The sequence below is a fragment of the Emericellopsis atlantica genome, assembly GCF_019669845.1.
Source record: "Emericellopsis atlantica unplaced genomic scaffold F5Z01scaffold_34, whole genome shotgun sequence".
NCBI classification, from domain to species: Eukaryota; Fungi; Ascomycota; class Sordariomycetes; order Hypocreales; family Bionectriaceae; genus Emericellopsis; species Emericellopsis atlantica.
In genome coordinates, this window is record NW_025764736.1 from 2,937 (window position 1) to 24,344 (window position 21,408).

The 21,408-nt window shown below is 52.0% G+C and overlaps 7 protein-coding genes across 7 annotated transcripts; 3 read left to right on the forward strand and 4 right to left on the reverse strand.

The window, feature by feature from the left end:
• Nucleotides 1-1,139: 1,139 nt before the first annotated feature.
• On the forward strand, nucleotides 1,140-2,324 carry F5Z01DRAFT_683752 (uncharacterized protein; the record flags this gene model as incomplete). Its single annotated transcript, XM_046265878.1, has 1 exon — nucleotides 1,140-2,324. One exon carries the CDS (start codon nucleotides 1,140-1,142, stop codon nucleotides 2,322-2,324), a length of 1,185 nt encoding a protein of 394 aa, XP_046114535.1.
• An 83-nt stretch (nucleotides 2,325-2,407) lies between these two features.
• F5Z01DRAFT_349171 (putative helicase A859L) lies at nucleotides 2,408-4,370 on the reverse strand. The gene is made up of 2 exons (XM_046259251.1): nucleotides 4,223-4,370; nucleotides 2,408-4,163 (listed from the first exon to the last, which is right to left on the reverse strand). Exon 2 carries the CDS (start codon nucleotides 4,060-4,062, stop codon nucleotides 2,446-2,448), a length of 1,617 nt encoding a protein of 538 aa, XP_046114536.1. The 5' UTR covers nucleotides 4,063-4,163; nucleotides 4,223-4,370; the 3' UTR covers nucleotides 2,408-2,445.
• Nucleotides 4,371-5,043: 673 nt separating this feature from the next.
• F5Z01DRAFT_753450 (uncharacterized protein) lies at nucleotides 5,044-6,238 on the reverse strand (the record flags this gene model as incomplete). The annotated part of the gene is made up of 3 exons (XM_046267092.1): nucleotides 5,044-5,590; nucleotides 5,795-6,008; nucleotides 6,062-6,238. 3 exons carry the CDS (start codon nucleotides 6,236-6,238, stop codon nucleotides 5,073-5,075), a joined length of 909 nt encoding a protein of 302 aa, XP_046114537.1. The 3' UTR covers nucleotides 5,044-5,072.
• A 2,465-nt stretch (nucleotides 6,239-8,703) lies between these two features.
• F5Z01DRAFT_665330 (uncharacterized protein) lies at nucleotides 8,704-10,612 on the forward strand. The gene is made up of 4 exons (XM_046264159.1): nucleotides 8,704-9,596; nucleotides 9,646-9,881; nucleotides 9,938-10,164; nucleotides 10,221-10,612. The coding sequence occupies exons 1-4, from the start codon at nucleotides 8,879-8,881 to the stop codon at nucleotides 10,246-10,248; spliced, it is 1,209 nt and encodes a 402-aa protein (XP_046114538.1). The 5' UTR covers nucleotides 8,704-8,878; the 3' UTR covers nucleotides 10,249-10,612.
• Nucleotides 10,613-10,736: 124 nt separating this feature from the next.
• Nucleotides 10,737-12,380, forward strand: F5Z01DRAFT_665335 (uncharacterized protein). Its single transcript, XM_046264160.1, has 2 exons — nucleotides 10,737-11,922; nucleotides 11,979-12,380. Exons 1-2 carry the CDS (start codon nucleotides 10,875-10,877, stop codon nucleotides 12,311-12,313), a joined length of 1,383 nt encoding a protein of 460 aa, XP_046114539.1. The 5' UTR covers nucleotides 10,737-10,874; the 3' UTR covers nucleotides 12,314-12,380.
• A 2,240-nt stretch (nucleotides 12,381-14,620) lies between these two features.
• F5Z01DRAFT_753454 (uncharacterized protein) lies at nucleotides 14,621-16,563 on the reverse strand (the record flags this gene model as incomplete). Its single annotated transcript, XM_046267093.1, has 2 exons — nucleotides 15,900-16,563; nucleotides 14,621-15,850 (listed from the first exon to the last, which is right to left on the reverse strand). The coding sequence occupies exons 1-2, from the start codon at nucleotides 16,467-16,469 to the stop codon at nucleotides 14,621-14,623; spliced, it is 1,800 nt and encodes a 599-aa protein (XP_046114540.1). The 5' UTR covers nucleotides 16,470-16,563.
• Nucleotides 16,564-18,594: 2,031 nt separating this feature from the next.
• F5Z01DRAFT_640027 (uncharacterized protein) lies at nucleotides 18,595-19,953 on the reverse strand (the record flags this gene model as incomplete). The annotated part of the gene is made up of 1 exon (XM_046262491.1): nucleotides 18,595-19,953. The coding sequence occupies one exon, from the start codon at nucleotides 19,951-19,953 to the stop codon at nucleotides 18,595-18,597; it is 1,359 nt and encodes a 452-aa protein (XP_046114541.1).
• Between the last annotated feature and the right edge of the window lie 1,455 nt (nucleotides 19,954-21,408).

The window sequence follows — 21,408 nt, forward strand, 5'->3', positions numbered from 1 at the left end:
TCTTCCCATGGATGGAGATAGTTGTTGGCTCTGTGCTTTCTCTTCGATCGACCGTCGTCCGCGTGCACAATGCTGGAGGGTAGTACGCGCAACATCACCGTGATCTGCTAGAGCACGGAAGAAATCGCGCACGCCAGGAGGAACGCCTTGTGCCAGTACCTGACTGGCTTTGTCCAATGCCTGTTCGACTGTAGGAAGTCGGTTCCGGCTGCAGGGGAAAAGGGTGGTTGCAGCTCGAGGTACCGTAGGCTAGGCAGCAATGCATGCGTGGCAGAAATAGAACATTCTGGAAGCTGCGCCACAGTCATTTTGAAAGAGGCTTCGGCTCCGGAGAATAAATCACCCATGTCAGCACCTTGACGCTAGGCCAGAATCGCTCATTAGAAAGTACTCGTAGAAGCACAGAACACCAAAACGATGGTGACTGACAGATTCCTGCCTCCGACCTAAGATTTTGGAACTCGTGTACCTCTACTACTGTACCTAAACGCGCAAGTCAGCAGCGAGGAGTCACTGTGTTTCTGGAAGCGCAAGATCAAAGTGTCATTGTAAGCAAGCTCCAAGGTAGGAGGATATAATAATGAGGTTCGCAGTATTAGAGTCGGAGGTTTAACCACGGTACGCCGAGAAGATGAAAAATCGTTAGACTACTTCCCGCGACTTCCGATAGAACTGGCGGAACTAGTACCTCTCAGTCTTGACCTGCCATGAAGCGCGACTAGTTTCGTGCGAGTCCTGTCGAGATAACCGCCAGAGCAATCTCTTGCATGGAGAGAACTATGCATAACAGATTTCGAGGACAGGTGGAGCTGCGACCCCGCCAATTATCCAAGATAAGGCTTGCGCTCATTCGGCGAGTCAGCCTGGAGGAGGATCCGCCTCAGTGATTGGATGCCAGGTCCACTTCCCGACGTTTCGCCGCGAAACGCTGGATTTCGCATTACAAGGCTTCGGTTTACCCTGATATCACCTTGTCGTACAACCTCATACGCGACGTCAATGCTGCCCCAAATATTCGATAAAGGGTTGCTGCCGCGAACAAGGCCGCACTCTTCGGGTACGCGCATGCCTTCTCCAATGCCATTGGCTGTGTCGGGATCTTGCAGATGATGCTCACCGCCCTGCGACCCAACAGCCCCATGGGAGTCCCTGACGCCGACGCCGACAACACTGACGCAACTTGGATCGAAGTGCGGAAGAATCGAGACATGTCTGCACGTGCTGCGAAGCGCAACTCCCGTCTGCCTCGCGGTCTAGCATCTGATACCGGCCGATCGAGCTTGTCCGATCAGCCCAATCTCGTTGACTCAGGCGAGTCGGTCGGTACTCCGGATAGCACCTTGACGTCTCGCACGGGGGTCACACCTCGCAACGCGAAATTTACCGAACTGATCCTGCTTCCGCGTGCTATAAGAGTCAAAGATACGAACGCTATCGTTGCTAGCGCGTTCGCCCACTTCAATACGAACCGTCCATCAGAAGGCTATGACAAAGTGGGGGGGCTATCTCATACCGACATCTGGGTCAGCGGCAATGCTGACTGGGTACGGTCGCTGTCGAACGAATACAAGGAGATGAAGGCGCTGGGTCTATGTGAGGAGGAGTTTGCCTCGTTCGCCAAGGAGCAATTCTTGAGACGCTCCCCGCGGTACCTGCCCGACTCGGATGATAGGCAATGGCGAGGCGAGCGGATGCTGCAGCTGGTCAATCCACCAAAGGAGAACACGCATTGGCGCAAACCTCCTGTACTGGATAGTACACACCCTATTGTGGAGTGGTCGTGGGATATTCGACCTGACTGCGCATATTGGCTGTCCCTCAAAGGGTTCAATCCGCGGTACCGGTTCCAAATCCAGAACTGCGCATATGTGCGCGACTGGATTACGTGTCCATATTTCACAGTCGAGTTCAAGCGGGATGGCGTATCTGAGGACGCCGCCATTGCACAAGTGGCTGCTGCAGGCTCCATGGCACTGTACAATAGGTACAAACTCCGTGAGGCGGCCCGCGAAGCACGGCCGGGTCTGGAAATGGATTCCAACATTCGGCACTACGCGCTGACGTTCGTGGGGTCAAAGTTCGTTTTCTGGGTTCTCGAACCACACGAGCCACGAGGAGATGAGCGGTGGCATGGCTGTACGATGACGAGGCTGGTCGGGGCAGACTGCACAGATGTCTACGGTGTCGAGGAGCTAGTGGACTGGATCAACGAGATACATCGATGGGGCGTGGCGGCGCATGGTCCCAGTTGTGAGAGAGACATTAAGGCTGTTTTGAACCTGGGTGGTGTACGGACATCAGACATACATGCGGTCTTAAGTTAACTTAGTTAGCAAAGAAATCTGGGATGCTACTCCTGGGTTCCTCAAGAAATGGATGTGGGCATCGCTTGTCTGGCACAAACTTCAGAGGTTCCTCATGGTGACTTTCGAATGGCTCCCTATCCTAGCTAATTTGGTTTTCCAATTCGGCAGCCTCTACTCCTTCTTGCAAGTCCTTCAAGAATTTCCCGACGTCGTGCAGACGTTTCTTGTAATTTTCCCTCAAATGCCATTCCAAATGTTTCTTTTCATACGGCTTGCCCGCCATCCACAGTGACCATTTCTTCAGAGAAGCAATCACAATAGCCTCCGGCGCCTCAAACCACTCAATGTGCTGTTTCCCGCATCGCTCACAGTATATCCGCACTCTATGCTCCATGAGCTCTGCATGTACCAATTTCTCGACGCGGTGCGCATGTGGCACAACGTTCGTCGCCAGGTAGAGAATTTCAGGATCTCGATTGCAATTTCTTTTCCACTCCTCAATACGAGTCTCACCTTCTCGCGTCGTGAATCCAATTTTGACAAAGCGTTCATTGCCAGGTACTCTGAATGAATACAGATAACCATTAGCCACCTCATTCTTTGACGGTTTCGGGTTTGTGTCAAGTAAATCCTCCGCAACTCTCCGAATCATCTCGTTTGGGGTTTTATATTTTTCAACGATATCATTTTTCCCGAGCACGTCAAATGGGCTCATGTCGAACCCCTCTTTCCAGTAGTTGCGAGGATTCCGGCTCACTTTGAGAGTTTTCGGGCTAGATGGTGGCGTTATAAGTGCATGGCTGCCGCTGTCCATTAGGGCAGCTGTATTGCCCTCACCGGTGTTGTTTGTCTCTGCAATTGCATTTTCGGTTTCACGCCTTTTTCTCTCATGTTGACAAGCTGCCTGGAACTTATTGATTGCTGATGCATACTCGTCCTGATATGTAGGAGTGTACTTCTGGTGCATGTGGCACAGCATATGACGCCGCAAAACCGGCGCGAGGTCATCCAAAGTGTCGTCGTCTGAAGCGACAGTCGCGATCTGCACCATCTTACTAATAGTCTTTCCACAGAAATACTGATCCTCGCGTTTGACCGAGTTCCTACAGGGCTTGCCCAATTTTGTCAGACTCGCACATTTGCTTGGCGCTGGACCGAGAATAGTGCGCAGCCGTCTCTCTAGCGTCGGAGTGCGTGGTGAATCAGGCAGGGCTGCTAACCACTCGTCTATTCGAATATCACGAATAGGTGGGTGATCGTGCCAGTGACAGTGTACAAGTTTTGCGAGATCGTCGAGGTGTCTCTCAACTTGCCGAGGTGAGTGGTTCAGGCGCCTGAGCATTTTTATCAGGTTCTGAATTTCTGTCGTCCTCGACGGAGCTATCTTGATCATGCAACGCTCAATGTTCTTCGTAGATTTCGTAGGGGCGCCGCATCTTCCTTCATCAAGCGATAGTGCTTTGTTCCATGTTTGCAGAACAATACTTTCTTCAGTGTCTGGAAGCTCTACCGTGAGATCCGAAACAGTACGCTTAGTTTGGGTCATTGGGCGGACTTTCAGCGGCTTTTCAGTAACTATGGTTGCTACTTCTTCCAGTATGGCGTCATCTGTTATTGGTGTGGCCTTTGCGGTTTCTGCATTCTTTCCAGGAGATATCTTAGCGCATGTCGTTGCTGGTAGTGATGTGTTAGGCGAGCCTGAGGGGAAGTCGCCGGGTGAGAGGCCTGCCATTGTGCCCTCGGATTGTGGCATCATGGCGGATTTTTTGGAAACGAATCGCCTGCTAATGAAGGAAGCTTCAAGGCTGCGGGGAGCAACTCTTCCATCATCCTGCTGTCTCGTGCTTTGTCATGTGACTTTGAGATGTGATCAGTGGCTGCACGTGACAGTCACACAAAAAGGGACACTCAGCCACTTCGTCAGCCACAGCACCGGCCCCATTTCGGAGAAAGATTTTCTTCTACGCGCCTCTTTGCTTCAAGGGGGATCCCTGCCGGGGCGCGGTGACCTGGCAGGGGTGGTCGCGCGGCGCGGTGGTGTCGCACGAAAGAGGATCGTATGAAAGAGTCGACGGTGATTGGTCGAGCGGGGCGTACTATAAGGTCCGTGTTTAGTTAATAGGGGAAGGAAGGAAAGACACAGAGAGAGAGAGAGAGTGAGTGAGTGAGTAAGTGAGTAAGAAAGAAAGAAAGGGGAAGGGGAAGGAGGTTAAACGATACCCTCCCCCTCCCTCTCTCCGTCCCGCCCCCCGTCTCGCTCTTGATTACAGCCGTCCACGAACTCGCCTATAACGCCTAGCAAAGGGTGGTATTATGCCGGCGCTGCGGGACGTGCCTCGTGCCCGATGGCCCGAAGCACTAGGCCTATCACCTACGAAGAGAGCCGCTATGACGGACGCTCGACGTGCTCTCGACGTACGAGCTACGCGGACGCGACGCTCTACGACAGCTCCGGCCCGACAAGAGGCGGCCATGCCACCGGATGAACAGCCTAGCCTCGTACGAAAGGTATATATGCGCGAGCGGGGGCGAGGACTGCGACAGTAAGGGGGGAGGAGGAGAGGAGAAGGAGATAATAAGTAAAGAAGGAGAAATAAAGATAGCAAGTAAAGGAAGACAAAGGACAAAGAGGATGAAAAAAGAGGGTAAAGATAGTAAGAAGAATTTAAATACGGAGGATGAGAGATATAGATAGTAGGGATATAGAAGTAAGTATAGGGAGAGATCTTGCTCTGCCCTACATTTTGATTGCCCATGCGAAGTAAATTAAGTAATAAATTTCATGTCTAGCCCTAATATTTCTATACGTGTCTCTAAATAGCTCATGGCCTCCCAGAATGTAGCTATGCCGCCTGAGCATTTTCCGCTTTCAAGATGCTGTACCAGCCCGCTAATGGTATTGAAAGACCTCACGGACTGGTGCTTGCTTCTCATTCGCTTGGACCCCAGCGGGCTGGGACAAAATACGAAAGGTTGAGAGTGAGCTGCCGATTGGAGGTGGTGCTGCAAAGCTAGTTCTGATGCAAAAGGCAAGCGTTCTGAGGGGCAGAAAGGGCAGCGCTGTGTGCCTGATTGAGACACGAGCACTGCCCAGTCCTCGGAAGCAATACTCTCCGAATTTGGAGTCCAGCTGGGAGTGAGCGAAATTTTGGAATCACAGGAAGGAGGTTTCTTGCTTAACGTGCCAACCTCAGTGTTTTGGACCTGTGTTATTGTTTCCAGTCGCTTATTGACTTCGAGGAGAACACCGTCCGCGTCGTGATGAGGCCGCGTGATAAGGCGGTCTGTGTCATAGTATAAGACAAGACGGTTGAGTTTCTTGCGGCTCATCCCAGATGAACATGTCCCGCTTTCAAGATGGTGGATCAATCCAGATGGCGTAGAGAAATTTGTGCGGCATGAACTCCCAATGCAGCGAAGATTGCACAACGGGTGGTGAGCAGGAGACTATAGGTGCTGCTGCAGAGCACTTGCAAGCGAAAACTCACGAGAACACTTGTCACACTTGAGCTTTGGATGAGTCTTGTCGCGCATGTGGTTTTTAAGAGCGATGGCAGTCCCGAACTTGCGATGGCATGTTTTGCATTTGTGTTCAGGTTTTGGCGAATGAGTAGCGTCTTGGAGGTGCTGCTCCAGTGACTGAGAGCTATTGAACTGTCGGTCGCAGTCGCAGCATCGAAACTCGGTCGAGTGAAGTGAGCTCTGCAAGTGGGAGTTCAAGGCTGACAGGCTAGAGAACGACTTGTTGCAATCACCGCAGTAGCAGTGGTTTGATCTTCTTTGATGTTTTGCCAAGGCTGGTGTTGTCGAGTAGCTTGCGGGACAGCGGGGACATTTCCACTCGTGGGCTGCATCGGTATGTTGCTTGAGGCTTTCTGGGCTGGCGAATACTTTTTGACAATGTTGGCAAACTGAGTGCCCGGTTGATGCATTGTGCTATAGGAGGGCCATTTTCGTGCGAAAGCGGCGCAAGCAGATGACGCAGCGGATCTCCATGGTCAAGTCGATGTGGAAAGTAAAACGGCGCGTTTAGCGGATTGGAAGGCGTACTTTAATAGTAGCCTGGACTGATTCAATGAGGACAACGAGTAGGATGGAGCAGGCGGCACTTATCCTCCTTGCCAGCCGCTGCCTCTTGCCGAGCTCTGGCTCTTCGGAATGAATTTGAGAGTCTAACGAGGTTGCGAAATCTCCACATTCCAACCAAGAAGCGTTAGCCAAAACACAAATACCACACGGGAGGTTAGTGCTTGGCAATTCCAATCATTTTGGTCGCGGAGTCAGACACCAGGGAGCACGCAAGCCAAATTCCAGTCTCGGCAACCGAAAGCGGTGGCAACAGCCACAACCTCCCCGTGCAGCATGCGCAGGTAATACAATGGCGACGGAGGGGTTCCGACGGCGGCCACCAAGATATCGGCGAACCTCGCAGCTCCAATACGCTCCAAGAATAAAACAACGCTTGAACGACGTCTTCCCGCCGACGCGCCCGCCGTGCATTCCGAAGATATACATTTCGGTCTCGAACAAGCCAACGCCGCCCACGGTCTGGAATGGCCTTTCAACCCTCGTATTGCATCAACAGATGGGGGCTTTGGCGAACGAGTCTCCGTCATGTGCCCTGGTGTGGACGGTTGGAACATACTCACGCCAAGATGTAACTTGTCTGTGTCTCTGTAGAGATATGGGACCAGACGAGTCCAGGTCTTGTGTAATACAAGAGGGCACGGAAACAAGTCTCTGGCCTTGATAGGTAACGCGTTTCTACACCTTATCCTGGTCGGCGATACAATGAGCCGAGGGCAAGCATTGGACGCAACAGGCTATAGCCAAACCTGCTGGCACATTTAAAAACCAGTAGTAGAACCTATAGTATTATAGGAGTAGTTTCCAGTGCTGGGCTTGGTTACGAAACACAGAAAGCGGTATGAAGCTCAGAGCAAAGGGGGGCTAGGTGGCAACGTAGCCTCTACGGATCGTGATTCCAACATGACGGAAAATTCAGGAAAAACATACCAAATCGTGCACATGGCTTGTGAAAGCAAGAGCCAGCGCAGCGTCATGACCCGACATGCTACCGCATGCGCTACAATTCGTGGGCACGGTGGTAGGTTCCGAACAGTGACCGAACACCAAGGACTGTAGGGGCAGTGCAAACGATGACATTAGCTGTTTAATCGTTCGGAGATACGTCTCGGCGGAGAAGGACAAAATCTATCCGTCTGGGCTTTCCAGAGTCGGGGAGCCAGTGTTGGATCAGTCGGAGAAAAGGTCAAGTTGGCACGATTATATCCGTCATATCCTAGAAGCCTCCTTGCAGTGAGTCATAGCCAGAGCGAAATCACATGCATGGTCACATGATTTCTGGCTTAGGAGCTGGGCGACTTGATTATATCAGGCTACAGCAAACCTCAAATTCCCAGCAAACACCCGGCTAGCTGCAGGTGTAGTATTCTTAAAACCTCACACAGTCGAGTTTCTCTTCAATAACATGGCTGCAAGTTCGATCAGCTGCCGTTCAGACAGCCGACGAAGCCACTGCAATTTCCAGAACCACCGTGACCTTCAACATAGAGGCACAACGCCCCCGGAACACGTTCACCAAACCTTGACACCTCTGCCGACAGACAAGCAGCGATCAAAGGCGGACAAGGCCGCAGTGCTACAGATGCTCAACGCGATCGATAAGCAGGCAGTCCCTCAGCGGTGTTGGTGAATTGATAGGTGACCTGTAGGCACTTGTAGCGCTAAACCGGTGAATACATTGTGAAGTTCAATCTCGCCCATCGCGCGTAGTCGTTGACTAGTGTTGGAGGTCAACAGCAGGCTGGATGCCTAGCAAGCACGGAAATAGATAGGGAAACCCCTGATCCTTTGACGAGGGGTGAATCAGCGCCCTACGGCAGGTAGTCTGAGTATGACATGTCTTAAATTACTAGGGCGTTCTACCCTTTGGTTTGGGAGATGACAGACTCGTCTGAGAGACGGGACGACTAGCTACTTACTTACCTGTTGTCGAAGTAGCCATCGGAACGCCATGACCGGGCCATTTTCTCGACTGTGTGGAATCCGTAACATGGGGCAGTAGTGCTGTGACTTCCGCGTGGGTGTGAATCTGAAATAGGGTGGCTAGCTCACTTCGAGCTCCATTCCAAACGCGATCCAAACCATGCTTGCCAGCACAAGCGTTGTCGTTATCATTCGTAGCGGAACCATTCAAGTCACCCAATAGAAGCATGACCTCATGTAGTCGTATTTCTTATGACCATGCCAGGTGGAACTCATTGAGCACTCGATGAGGAAAGGGACTGGCAGTCACGCTAAGAACTTAAGCTTTGCAATGGCGCACTCATCTTCCTGACTTGATCGCCGATCTGACAGCTTGTCTTCATATACTCAAAGATAAACTCCTTCATCTGTTTGTTCAAAACATCGACACTCCAGTGTCTTCTATCATTCCCCCTCTTTGCTATAGTATACTTCGCCCCGGACCAGACATCAAACGCCAAAAAGCCTTGTTGAGCCGGTAGTGGCTCGGCCTAGTAGCGGTATAAACAACGGCACTAACCAGCATGGAATCCACGGCAGATCTTGGCTGCTACATCGAAGATTGTCATTTTCAGGGATCTTATTCGATCCACCAACAAATATTCGATCAAGGGATTACGCATAGTCGACCTCAACTTCAGCGAAATCGCAGAAACCGCATTCTCTTGTATCCTGGGTCGTTCAATCCTCCACACCAAGCACACCAGGAACTACTCTACCAGGCCTTTTCCAGAAGCCAAGATCTCAACGTGATTGCTGCCATTGTGATCCTCTTAGACGATGAGGATGTAGCACAGAAGTGCCAAGGTAGCCGTGTTTTCACCAAGGATCAGAGGGTGCGTTTATGGCGAGGAGAATATGTTCCGCATGACTGGCTTTGGGTATATGATCGCAGCGTAGAGGAATGGGGTTATTTTCGACAGCGTCTTACCCTCGCAATTTGTCGGGACGGATTCGACATAGGATTTACAGTTCTGCTCGGCCCAGACCATATACGGCGTACTTTTCCCCCTCATTGGGGCGCTTGGGATTGTGATGAGATACTTGTTGGGAATGCGGGACGAGTTGCTGACTTTACCTCTTCGCACGGAAGATTGCTCCGGATAGAGGACTGTGAAGACTGGGAAGCCGTTGTCGAAAATGAGGACCAAATGCACCAGCGAGCTTTGCGCACGGTCGCGTGGTGTCCAACCAGTTTAAATATGCTTGGGGAAAAAGCGATGAGCTGCGCTCAACAGGAAGGTGAGCAGTCGCCCGAAGCTTCTCGATTCACGGTCAATTAACTTTGTAGATCCGTCTATGTTCGGAAGACTCTTGAAAGAGTGTCTCCTAGAATACTTCGAACAATTAGAGGGCGTGAAAGTGTGTCATCGCAAGCAGACGCCGAAGCAATGGATCCGTTTTATTCCTACCACGGGGGACCCGATGCATATCAGCTCGACCAGAATTCGGCATTTGTTAGCCACTTGCCCGAGGGAGAAGCTCTACAAAAACCTCCGATCCCTGGCACTCCATCCAGAGATGCTGGTTCGCTTCATCTATCAGAGGAATGATTTGAACTAAGAAAGCTAATGCGTTATAAGCGTTGCATCTTTCCTGAATTCGCGAATATCGATTCTATGAAGTTATGGACAAACCGTGTGAAGGATCTTCGTTCGATATGGTCCTTCAAGCATACAACAACCCAATCCAAGACACGAATAGCCTATGAGATAGGCAGAGTATGCTTCAATGGTTGGAATGTTCCTGAGGTGGCGTTGCTGCTGTTGTCATTCAAAAACCGCACTTCGGGCCACAACAACAACAACAGGTATGTTTAAGTTCGTTACTCCAGCTTTGCTCACTTTTCTAAACGCAGTCTTTCAGAAGTGCAAGATCGTCGAATGAGATTTGACGAACTCGGGCCAACCGAGGTCCAGCGATATATGGAGATCGCCAGAACAATGATGCTGAAGGAACAAGGCGATAGAGGTGCTTGAGGCTGGCTGGCATCCATTGATACATCGCTCTTGGAAATAGTCTTTGAATGTACCTGAATGCAATATGTTTAGCCAGTTGCGCACGCTCCTTACGGTCCTTACGGAACAAACTTTTGATTCCTTAGAAGTTGGTCATATTTAACCGCACTCATGCTGGTGATGTCTCAGGCTTCCTTCATTCTCCCTCTTCAACAATGGCTTGGCTTGGGAATTGCCGCTCCGTGGCGCGAAAATATCCTGCGCAAGGCTGGGCAGTCGAGTCACGTGTCGTACGCTATTCTGTCCAATTCCGGCTATCCGTACATCAGTGCAGCATGACGAAGAGCGGATTAACTTGGTTCCTCTGGCAAGGGTTTTCGAAGACCGGCTTTGATTGGCTTGGCTTGGCGAACACTTACCAATCTTTGACGCCAACTCGCCGCATTGGGAAACTGCTGCCTTCGAATTGAGGCAGCAACTCTTCTGAGGCAGCAACTCTTCTGGCGCAGCAACTTGTCAGCTCGAGAATGCGCCAGCTCACATCCTACGCAGCATCAGATTCATGCATATCGTCCAAGAGAAAACCTGTCAATTATCTACCGTGCAAGAGAAGTCCTGTCAAGATTCCACCATGGCTTACCCGATCGACAATGCAAGCCTCGATTTGATTACCAAGCTTCAACTGGAGGATGCAGAGAGCTTGCTCAAAGGGAAACATGCTGTTGGCCACCTGCCGGATGCTGAACTTGCTGTTCAGATGTTCAAAGAAGAGCTTGAGCAACTCCAGACTTTCATCGCTGACGACATCATGTGTCGCAGCATTGCTGAAGCAATGCTGTCGGATACTGAAGCCATTCAACGCAGCCTCGACGAAGAGCAGCAAGCTATATATGACAGAGAGTATGCGACAAATATTGACTCGATGAATCCCGACTCAGTCAATATCGACCCGATGAACGTTTCGCCGCACACATTCTCATCCGCACCACTTATCGATGATGAGATGATGGGAAAACTTGCTATCATGTTCATCGATGCTGGTAAATTACCTGGCCGTGCTCCGCATGCTGTCCACGCGGAATCATCGTCACAGGGGGCGAAAGCAGCTGCAAAATACGGTACCCGACATTGCACCGGCTGCGAAGAGGATGTATCGTACATCGACACCGTTCGTTGCCCCTCTTCCCATGACTACTGCCGCACTTGTATCGCAGGTCTGTTCGAGGCTGCGATAAATGACGAATCTCTTTTCCCAGCTCGATGTTGTCGCCAAGCCATCCCTCTTGGACTGAATCAAATTTTTATTCCGCCCAAGCTTGCAGGGAGATACCGTGCTAAGGAGGTGGAGCATGGCACACCAAATCGAACATACTGCCACAATTTATCCTGCTCGACGTTTGTGCCGCCACAGTTCATTCGAGGCAGAAGAGCAACCTGTGTCAAGTGTCACAGCCGCACTTGCACGGACTGTAAAAAACCGGCTCATGAGGGCGATTGTCCCCCTGATGCAACCACGCTGGATGCACTGAGGCTGGCGAACAAACGAGGCTGGCAACGTTGCTTATCCTGCCGTAACTTGATAGAGCTGAGCACTGGGTGTAATCACATCTGTAAGTTGGAATCAAAGCGTACTGTACTCAGAAACGCCGCGCTAATGTTGCAATAGCCTGTCGTTGCGGTGCTCAATTCTGTTATGTTTGCGGAGAGAAGTGGAAGACTTGCAATTGTGAACAGTGGCATGAAAATAGGCTGCTAGATCGTGCCAGTACCGTTGTAGATCGAGACGTGGGGCACGAATTGGATGAGGCGGAACGAGCAGCTCGAATGGAACAAGAGCAGCAGAACTTGCGAGACAACCAGGAATGTGGCCATGAATCTTGGAGCATTCGGCCGGGCGCTTTTCAATGCGAGGAATGTCAGGACCATCTTCCCCAGTACATTTTTGAATGTGCTGGATGTCGAATCCTGGCTTGTCGAACTTGCCGACACAACCGACTTTAAATTACTAGCGGGACACTCTCGGTGACTGCCAAACGACGTATCATGAATTAATATACAATTTGTGCTCTAAACCATTCTTCTCATTGCCCCTTGCCTTCTGTCGCTGCTTCATGAACCATATAACGTTGCATACGTAACCGCCATACAACTCCCCGAGGTACGCCTTCTTCTTCGATAAGAAAAATAAGGTCTATTCCTTGTTACGGTCAAAACCATACTTTCATGTCAGCTGTTGTATAAATTCAGAATACCCTTTCTGCTCCTCGGAGGCCTCGTGATTTAGCCACGCGCCATAAGCCCGCACCAGATCCTCGCTACACTAGACAAAGGCCTAAACGATTACTAAACGGAGCTGAATGCCTAGCCTAAGAGCTAGTCGTGGTAGTTCCGTCGGCCGATGTCCTCATCGCGTGGCAGGTCAGGCGCCAGCAGCGGAAACCATCGTTAGCGACGTAGATATCTTAGGGGGTAGGGAGCGGATCCGATCACGTCGGAAAGGATGACACGTGCTACTAACTCATCTTAACAGTGCACATTTGGTAATACTGTACCACCTAGCAAGACACCAGGGTCTCTCGGCTACGGTGTATCCACAAACCAGAGCGCCTGTCACGGCTAGTCGGCGTCTCAGGTGAAGGGGGGGACGAGACATCAGGAGTAAGTCTATTGCTACGGGCAGGCACTCTTCTCAGGTAGGACTGGCTTTATTGACAAGACGTAGCTCGAAGAGCTACAATCACTAGCTACGCCTTTGACTAGAAAACAGAGATGCGCGCAGGTCTGTGCGCGCCTCAGGTCGTGATCAGTATAGGGTAACAATTGCACATGTCACTGCCGAGCGGTCGAGCTGACAACCAGGCTATCTTCCAGGAAGACATAACCTCGGACACGAAATCGCCACTGAGTTTCTTATCTCCGTTCTCGCTCCCCTTAGACTTTTAGGCAGGTTCTGGCTTCCCAATGGTAAATACGTAGCAACCAGCGGACATTGACTCCGGCGATTCCATGGGGTGGAGGCTGTATGTGATCTAGTGAAACGCAGTGATACGCTTAACCAATTCATTTGCCCCTCATGCTGGACTAGGGGAAAGTCGGCTACAGGGCTGCAGAAGGCCGACACTCATGAAGACCGATCGCTCTGCAGACGGATAAAAGAACCGGGCGTTCTAATGCACCTGACATATGACTTATTCCGAAGCTGAAATCGGACATCGCCAGCTTGGGCCTTTTGTAATGGTCGTCATGTGCCAATTCCGGACGCTGGTATAGGAGGCCAGACGATAGTAATCCGAAATGCGGCCGGCGCCTCTCACATATTATAATTACTGTAGACACATTAAGTTACATGCCATGACTCATTTACCGCCATGAGCCCATGTCCTCAAACGCCCATGCCGGCTCGAGCACTCACATCCACAGCAAAGTACACGGAAAGCCGCCTTCTATCGTAGTCGATACAATCGCTAACGCCGGTGGCTTTTCTATTGGACTCGACTGTGGCCCGAATAGTGGACCGACTAACAACATCCTCGTGTTCTTTAATATAACTAAAGAATGGGTTGTCTCCTCTCCCTGGATATAGACTAGTCCGAAAGTCACGCGCCCTTATTGTCACGAAAGGGCAATTGATATCCTGTGACCGTTGATTATTCTCCCTCGGCGGTTCATGTTGCATCCACACCGATCTTGCTTCCTTGTAGCACTTTAATAGACAATTCAACCAGGCTACAGAGGTGGAGCATCTAACTTTAAAGTCTCAGCGTACCGAGTACGAGCTCGACAATGCCGAAGAAGACGGCGCGCAAGACAAAGGTAAATACTAGTATGAGTCAACGTCCGTCCACAGAAGCAAAGCAAACAGACGCAAAGAGCCCATCCGAGCCAAGAACCCAAGGCTCAGCCGGCCGACCGGACCAGCCGGATTTGCGCCTAATAAGACCCCCTCCAAACTAAAACATGCGATCGCCATATTCTCTGCCAGGAGCATGTAGATCTCATCTAAGAAGTAAGATCCTAGCGAACACGCCCACTCCGTACGTGTTTGGCTCGCCTTGGCTGCTATTAACAGGCCGGAAGCTAGCCATCGAGCACAGTGAAGTTGTAGATGGATCCACAGTCTAATGGTGGATGTTGCTTCCACCACCTATGTGAAGTGGAAAACTTGTCGTATGATAGCCATTGTAGTAGCTCACGCTGGCGCGCGCCTAACTGCTGCCGCCGGTGGCTGCACCATGCCCGGACGTCTGGTACTCTAGGATCATATCGGGAGATTGCAGAGCGTCTCGAGCTATCTTTCGAAGAAAGTCACTAGGTGAGGAGCTCTCCAATCTTGATGGAAAATCGGCGCAGCGCCTTGTTCTCACCACCTACCGACTCGTCGGTGACCGTAGCAGTGGTAGAGCCACGAAAGCTTGGATAGCAAGTGGCAGAATTTTTATCCTCTGGTCTCCGGGTCGAGAAGGCACTTCCTTGCCTGCCACGAGAACGGTCTGGTGTCGGTGATTCGCCGGCTGTATCTGGCTCCGCGGCAGGTTGTGGATTGTCTTCATTTACAGACAATTGGGTTTTGATCTCCGGGTCACCATTGCCTGTGCCCTGGACACCTGAAGTCTGTCCCTCGCCAAGCCCTGCGACCGGGCTGCCTTCGTCCTGGCGGTTTCGCCGTTCCAGCTCCCTGAGAACAGCGCTGCGGTTAGCGACGAAATGCAGAGATGGGTCAGTCTCGCCGACCTCCCGGAGATTCTTTGCTGGAATCCAAGCTCGCGTCCATTTCGTCCTATTGTCATTGTTGATAATGACTACAGGATGTTGTCGCTCCTGGACCCTAGACCCATGATCCTCGTAGTCCTTGGCCCACACAAATCTACCATTCCTCATAGTATAGCAAGCCGGAGGCTCTTTCTTCATTTCCTCGACGAGATCTTCCGTATGCGCCTGCAGCTCGGCGTCGCCAGTCCCTTCGACAGTGGGCGGGAGTGGCAAGCAGAATGCACCCCTAAAGTCCTGCGATATCCAGGCAAGATAGATGTGACCAGGGATGGGATCGAGCACGGCCTGCGATGAGGTGTCGGCTCTCCGCTTCATCGGCTTCTCGACATGAGCCTCGGGAACAAAATCGGCTGTGCCATCGTCGCCGCCGCCGGATACCGTTATGTGCCACTTGCTCTTGTGAGGAGCATGAGACCCGCGATTTTCCAGCTCCGCGTCTAAAGCGAGGTTGTTCTCCTCTGCCAGCTGCGGATTGCAGTTGAGCACCTTGTAGCCTAAGTGTGCGAGGGCCGTTTCGTTCGACTTATCCATGCTCCCATGTCGGTCGGAGTGTAGATGCTTGCCAGCCCCGGCAAGTGGGTTCTTGGTTGTGAAAGTCATGCTGTGTTCTTTGCACCACACAATCCACCAATTCTCCTCGTCACCATTGGCTCTGAATATCCTGTGTTTACTCTTGCCATCTTGGAAGAATATGCTAATATCGATTGTACGGTCTGCGAGCCTAGAGACTTTGCGCGGAGTGTCTTCTCGTTGAGACCGGCGACGCTTCTGGGATACGTATTAGTCCAGTTTCGGTCATCTAGGACCTCGCGTTCACCTTTTGAATCTTATGGTTTGGTGCAGACTGGCGAGGAAGGACTTTCACTGCTTGCTCGTCGATAGTGTCGGGGGGGTCATCCGTCGTACTCGAACCTCTATCCCCGCCATGATCCACATCGCCAGATCCATCATCTGATGGCGTTGATTCAGGAAGGTAGATGTCCTCCGCATCAATTTCATCAAAAAGGCCCGGCTCTCGGATTTCTAGGTCGCGTAGGCTCCGCAGCTTTGCCTCCCTCTGTGAAATCAAAGGCCTAATGAGAGGCTGCTCGCTTCGAAAGACTTTTTTTAACAACGAGCCATCGGAGAAATCGCGATACTTCTCGCATTGCTTCCGGATGTCCTCGTCTAGCTGGGCAATGTCGGTCTCGAGTTGCGATTTGGTCGCGGCATGCACTTCGAGCTTCGATTGGATCGCCTTGTGCCTCTCGAGGCGCGCGTCAATGCCGACGCGCTCCCTCTCAAGTCTGGCAATCTCAAGGTCAAGTTCATCTCCGTGCGCACGATCTTTGCTCTCCTGTGAGCGCACTGTCCGGAGCAGCCTTTCCAAGGAGCTCGTCGCCGCCATGTCGACATGAGAGGTACGCGTGACAGCGCAAAAGAACACAGCATTAATTGAAGTCGGGCGACTGATGACAAGAAAGAGGCGATGGGTGGGAATCGGAAACAAGTCGAAAAACGCGTTGAGCCAACACGTCTAGTATCAGGCTACCTTTGCTTGCTCTAGCCGCTGCCCCACCCACCATCCTCAGCCTAAGCCACTGCTAGGCGGCGAATCAACCCCTGTGCCGGGGAACTGTTCCTGCCACCCGTATTGTGGCTTGTTGCTGCAGCCTTCTATGCGAGGCCCCTTTGGCGGGCTACGAGTCCCGCATCCTTCTCGCGTCCAAAAGGGTACAGTAGGCAATGGAGCATAGTTGTGAGCAAATGTACCTTCCTGTTGGCGCACCCTGTCTATTAACGGAGCTAGGGTATGGACCTGTGTGTATGGAATCTACTTCAATAAATTATAATAAGCCGCGCTCCCGCTGCGATACCATCCGGTTTTGAACGAATACTTGTACTCCTGGGTCACTCAAAGTGGGCTGCAGCCGGCCAATATAGTGCTATGTGTCACAACATTTTTCACACTATGAAATACTTTTAGTGACTATGAGATGTAGGGTTTTGTAAGGTAATTTGTCGTTCAAAGGAGTACACCGTCAATATTTCACAAAAACACTGTATGGAGTCATCTTGAACTTTCGTGCTATTGACTCGATAGGAAGCTGTGAATGCTCAAGACTATAATGCAATTCAAATATATAGGAATTAAATGTAAAGGGAAGGGGCTGATTGACTAAAGTGAAGGAGCGTAAGACTCCGCAGAAGGAACTATGGCAAGGTGACGTGACCCGACTAGCCGTCGCCTCGACGACCTCTGATCGCATATCCTTCTACTCGGACTCCTAAGATAGGTCGTCAGGATAGATTTTGCGCCTCGGAACGCCTGTCATGCACTCAGGCCAAGTGTAGACAGTCCCATCAGCACGAGTTTGGCCCGGTAAATCTCCACGAGAGGTTCGCTTGGCCTTTCCGGGGCCATAGGCGAGTGCCGACGCCACAGGCGTGGCCACCAACGGAGTCTGTGTTCTGCTGATGACAGGCTGATTCGCTGGGGCAAGACCACCATTGGCTGGTCTGGAACTCCCGGCGACGGGTAGGGAGTGCCTGATAGACGGCGGAGCGATGCTGCGGCGGCACATGCTGCTGACATGAGTGCTCGGGGCGCCAAGGGGCAATTGCCTGGAGATGACCCATATGGTGAGGATGCGCGGCTCATGGGGGTAAGTTTGAGGGGGTCAGCTATCCAGCGTAGATAGAGGCGGTAGCATCTGAGTCGAAGGCAGCGCCGGTGATGGTTGCTGCGGAGATGCTGAGGCGTGCTGCGCAAGGATGTAGGCGTTTGCGGTGTAGGTTCACCTGACGTCCCAAGGATCTGGCGGTTACCATTGAGGAAGGCATAGCGGTTGAGGCGATAACGGTCGGCTTGAATGGCGTAGGTCCACTCGTGAGGACTGGCTGCTGAGGGAGGTGGAGGCGAACGCGTCTGGATCGGGGGCGCATGCAAAGGCCGTGGTGAAAGGAGTTGTTCGCGAATGTCTCTTTCGTGCTTTTTCCTTTCGCGAATCTCACGCGCACGCTTATCCCTCTCGCCTTCGCGCACTTACTCCTGAATATCTCTTTCTTGGAACTCCAGTTCGCGTCGTTCCCACTGTCCCGGCGGGGACTGAGGGCGACCTACCCGACGAAGAATGGATCGCTCTGCAGGTGATGGATGGGGCAAGCGCAGATCATGACCGCAAGAAACTCTTCGTCTGAGAAGTTACCAGAGATGACAGTTGCACCTCCGCCGACAGTGACACTATCCGCTGTGACACTTCCCTCATTACCAAAGTTGCGTTCTTAGCCACATGCAAAAACCCCACCGAAGGACGAGGCTCGCTTCCTGGCTCGTGCTCATAGCCAATACGGGATGCATAGGAACCGACAGACATGCTTCACCAGTGGGCGAGAGCTACTCGCCTTCCGTGTGACAAACTCTTTGCGAAATCAAGATGTCTTCAGTGGTCGCTCTTCGAGGATCGTTCGGTGCAACCCGTAGGGCTGTAGGGCTGTAGCTAGTTTCAATCATGCTTCTCTATTCGTAAACATTACACTTCAGTCACGCTATCGGTCGCCTCACTATCCTCAGGGACCCAAAATACTGTCTCCCTCACATGTGTACACGTCCACGCCCCTTTGATTCCCGGGCACTCAAATCTTTGTCGTGGGACGATTGCCGGGTCTAGACCACGAGACCCCCTTTCCCACACAATGAACTTGCCGTTGCGCACCATCGGTTTCTCCTCCGACAACCAATTCAAGTCAACACCCATGTCCTGTCCCCTTGTTGTGGTAGCAGTTATGGCATCGTCCCAGATGTTCCTCTTCGCTAGCTTGTACAAGGCGGCGCAAAAGGACACGACGACTGTTTGCACGTATTTCCCCGTGGAGTTGCCCATTCCATCGATCTTTGAGAGCAGTCTGTGGATCTCCTCAAACACTTGTTCCCTGGGGTTCGGTTCGAATGCTTCGAGAAAATCAATGTGTAGGCACTTGGGCTTGTATAGAACCTCAAGGTCTCGTGGGACGTCGTCAAACAGGCGATCAATGAAATGGTGATTGACGCTTATTTTCCCAAGCTTGGCGAACTGATTGATATGTGGAAAACCATGTAACCCATCTTCGTGTGACTTCCCGGAAAAAGAGAGAGTCTCTATGGATTTTGCGTGATTTTCAAGCGCCCCGAAAAGCGTACGATACTCCTCTATCGCCCAAGTCCTTGTGGGGTCCCATCCAACGTGCTGGAGCATCTCACAGCACCCGATCATGATACTGAGGGTTTCAGGACTCCACCACGTATTCCTCAACGTGATACTCACGACGCTTGAGGTAGCAGGGAGCTTAACCGTGGGGAAACCGTCATGTGAAAAATTCGACCGCGTCGTGTTTGCAAAGTGTAAGTCGATGTTTTTCAGTGCAGGCAGCTCCAACAGAAGGTGCATGTCCTCGACCAGATCTGAGGTAGGAGGAACAGCGCAATGTGTGAAAGTAGTTAGCCCCCTCAGAGCTTTGCCGCTTTCAAGCACGTCTGCTATGATATGCGTTGTGGGTATGGACCACTCGCGCGTGCGCTTTAAATGATGGACCAGCTCCAGAGAAGAAAGCTTAGGAGTCAACGCGAGAATGGAGCCTAATATTTCGGGATCGTCGTCGTGGATATCAAACCGCAGTGCGGTGATGCGGTGGCCCTCTTCTTTGTGGTTGGTCAAACGCTCGGCCAGAGTGTCCATTTCCAATATGTAATCACGAGGAGCACGTCCGAGCTCAAGACGCCGATCAGGAACAGGCAGACTGTGCAGCATTCGGCAAGTCCGCATCGCATTGCATGTGTGCTTTGGGTGAAATGACCGTAAATAGTCGAAAATAATGGTCAAAAGCTCGATCGGAAGATCGAGCAGGTCGGGCATTGTCGACTACATGAGGCTTGTCGACCGAAGCATGAGGGACATCGTTGGAGGAACCGACACAGGCCGACGCAGCGGGGGGCAGTCCGATTTATACATAATCTCACCCGCCCAGCTTCAGTACCTCTGCGGCTCGGAGGGAGTGCAGCCGGCCAGCCTTGCGCGGCGCGATGATGGACGTGATGGTTACATTTCTCGCTGCGTTAAAAGTCTTTCATTGGAGACTTCGACGACTCCATGCGCCACGCACTGCACCAACATCCGTGCGACCACCACTTTCCCTATACGGGACGATCCAAGTTGCTTTTTTGAACTGTGAGTAGTGTAGCCAGCACGCTGTAATGCCAGCCCTTTGATCTCCGCCCTCGTCGTGCATGCGCGGCGTTGCGCAACGGCGAAAATTGACGTCGCTGATGTCACGAGGTAACGTCATGAGAATTATACTGGATACGGGGGGTAAGGTGGGCGCCTGAACGTGAAGGGGTGACTTTGCCTGCATTGATGGTAGCCCGGAGGGCGGCGACGAGTTCTTCTCCTACTTCAAGGGATGCGTGCAATCGCGTCTGGAAGAGTGAGCCTAGTGAAGTCTTTCGCACACTGAGGTACCTCAAAGCGACGGCATTCAAAACCCAGGACCCCTGCATTGTTTAGTTCGGTGGATTGAGTGCACATCCTTCTCCGGCACGCGAGGTGTCGGCGTTGCATTGGGTGTTATGGTTGTTCGCCGTTTCGCAACCAGCGAGCGGTGCCCGGTATAATCAAACGCCCGCACTCGCCAGGGCAGCGCCCGTAGGCCATAGTCTAGGAAACACATCGGTGTGCGCCTATGAACACGGCGAGTTCATCAGAGGATGACAAAATCAGCTGGTGGATCGCGCGACAAGGCCCATTTCCCCTTGGCACCTGTTGCAGATCATGCAGGTACGCTGCGCACGGCTGCAATGGGCTGTTGCGTCTCCTGCACGATGGATTGCTATGTTTGGAACTCCGGCCCTGGTCACGATGAATGAAAGCCCTGCGGCACGGCACGGGCAAAACAGGTTGCATTGCCCCGCGTGGGTTGACTCGCGGAGACGCATGGCGCACAGGATGCTTACAAATGAATAGTTTCTGACTTAGTCCGTGATCGGTTGCTCTTGCTCACTCCCGGATCGAAAATCGAGCCTTCGGAGCAATTTGCTCTCATTGCCGCACTGGTTCGTTCGGACTTGAGATGTGTTAGCGGGGCCGCAGCATCTACTTTCTGTCTCTCCGTAGCACACCCCGGGATATGCGACACAAAACTAGCCACCCACAACTAGCCACCCATAACTAGCCACCCACAACTGGCCAACCACAACTGGCCAACCACAACTGGCCAACTACAGCTGGCCGTCCACAACTAGCCGTCCACAACTGGCCAACTACAGCTGGCCGTCCACAAATGGCCGTCCACAAATGGCCGTCCACAACTGGCCA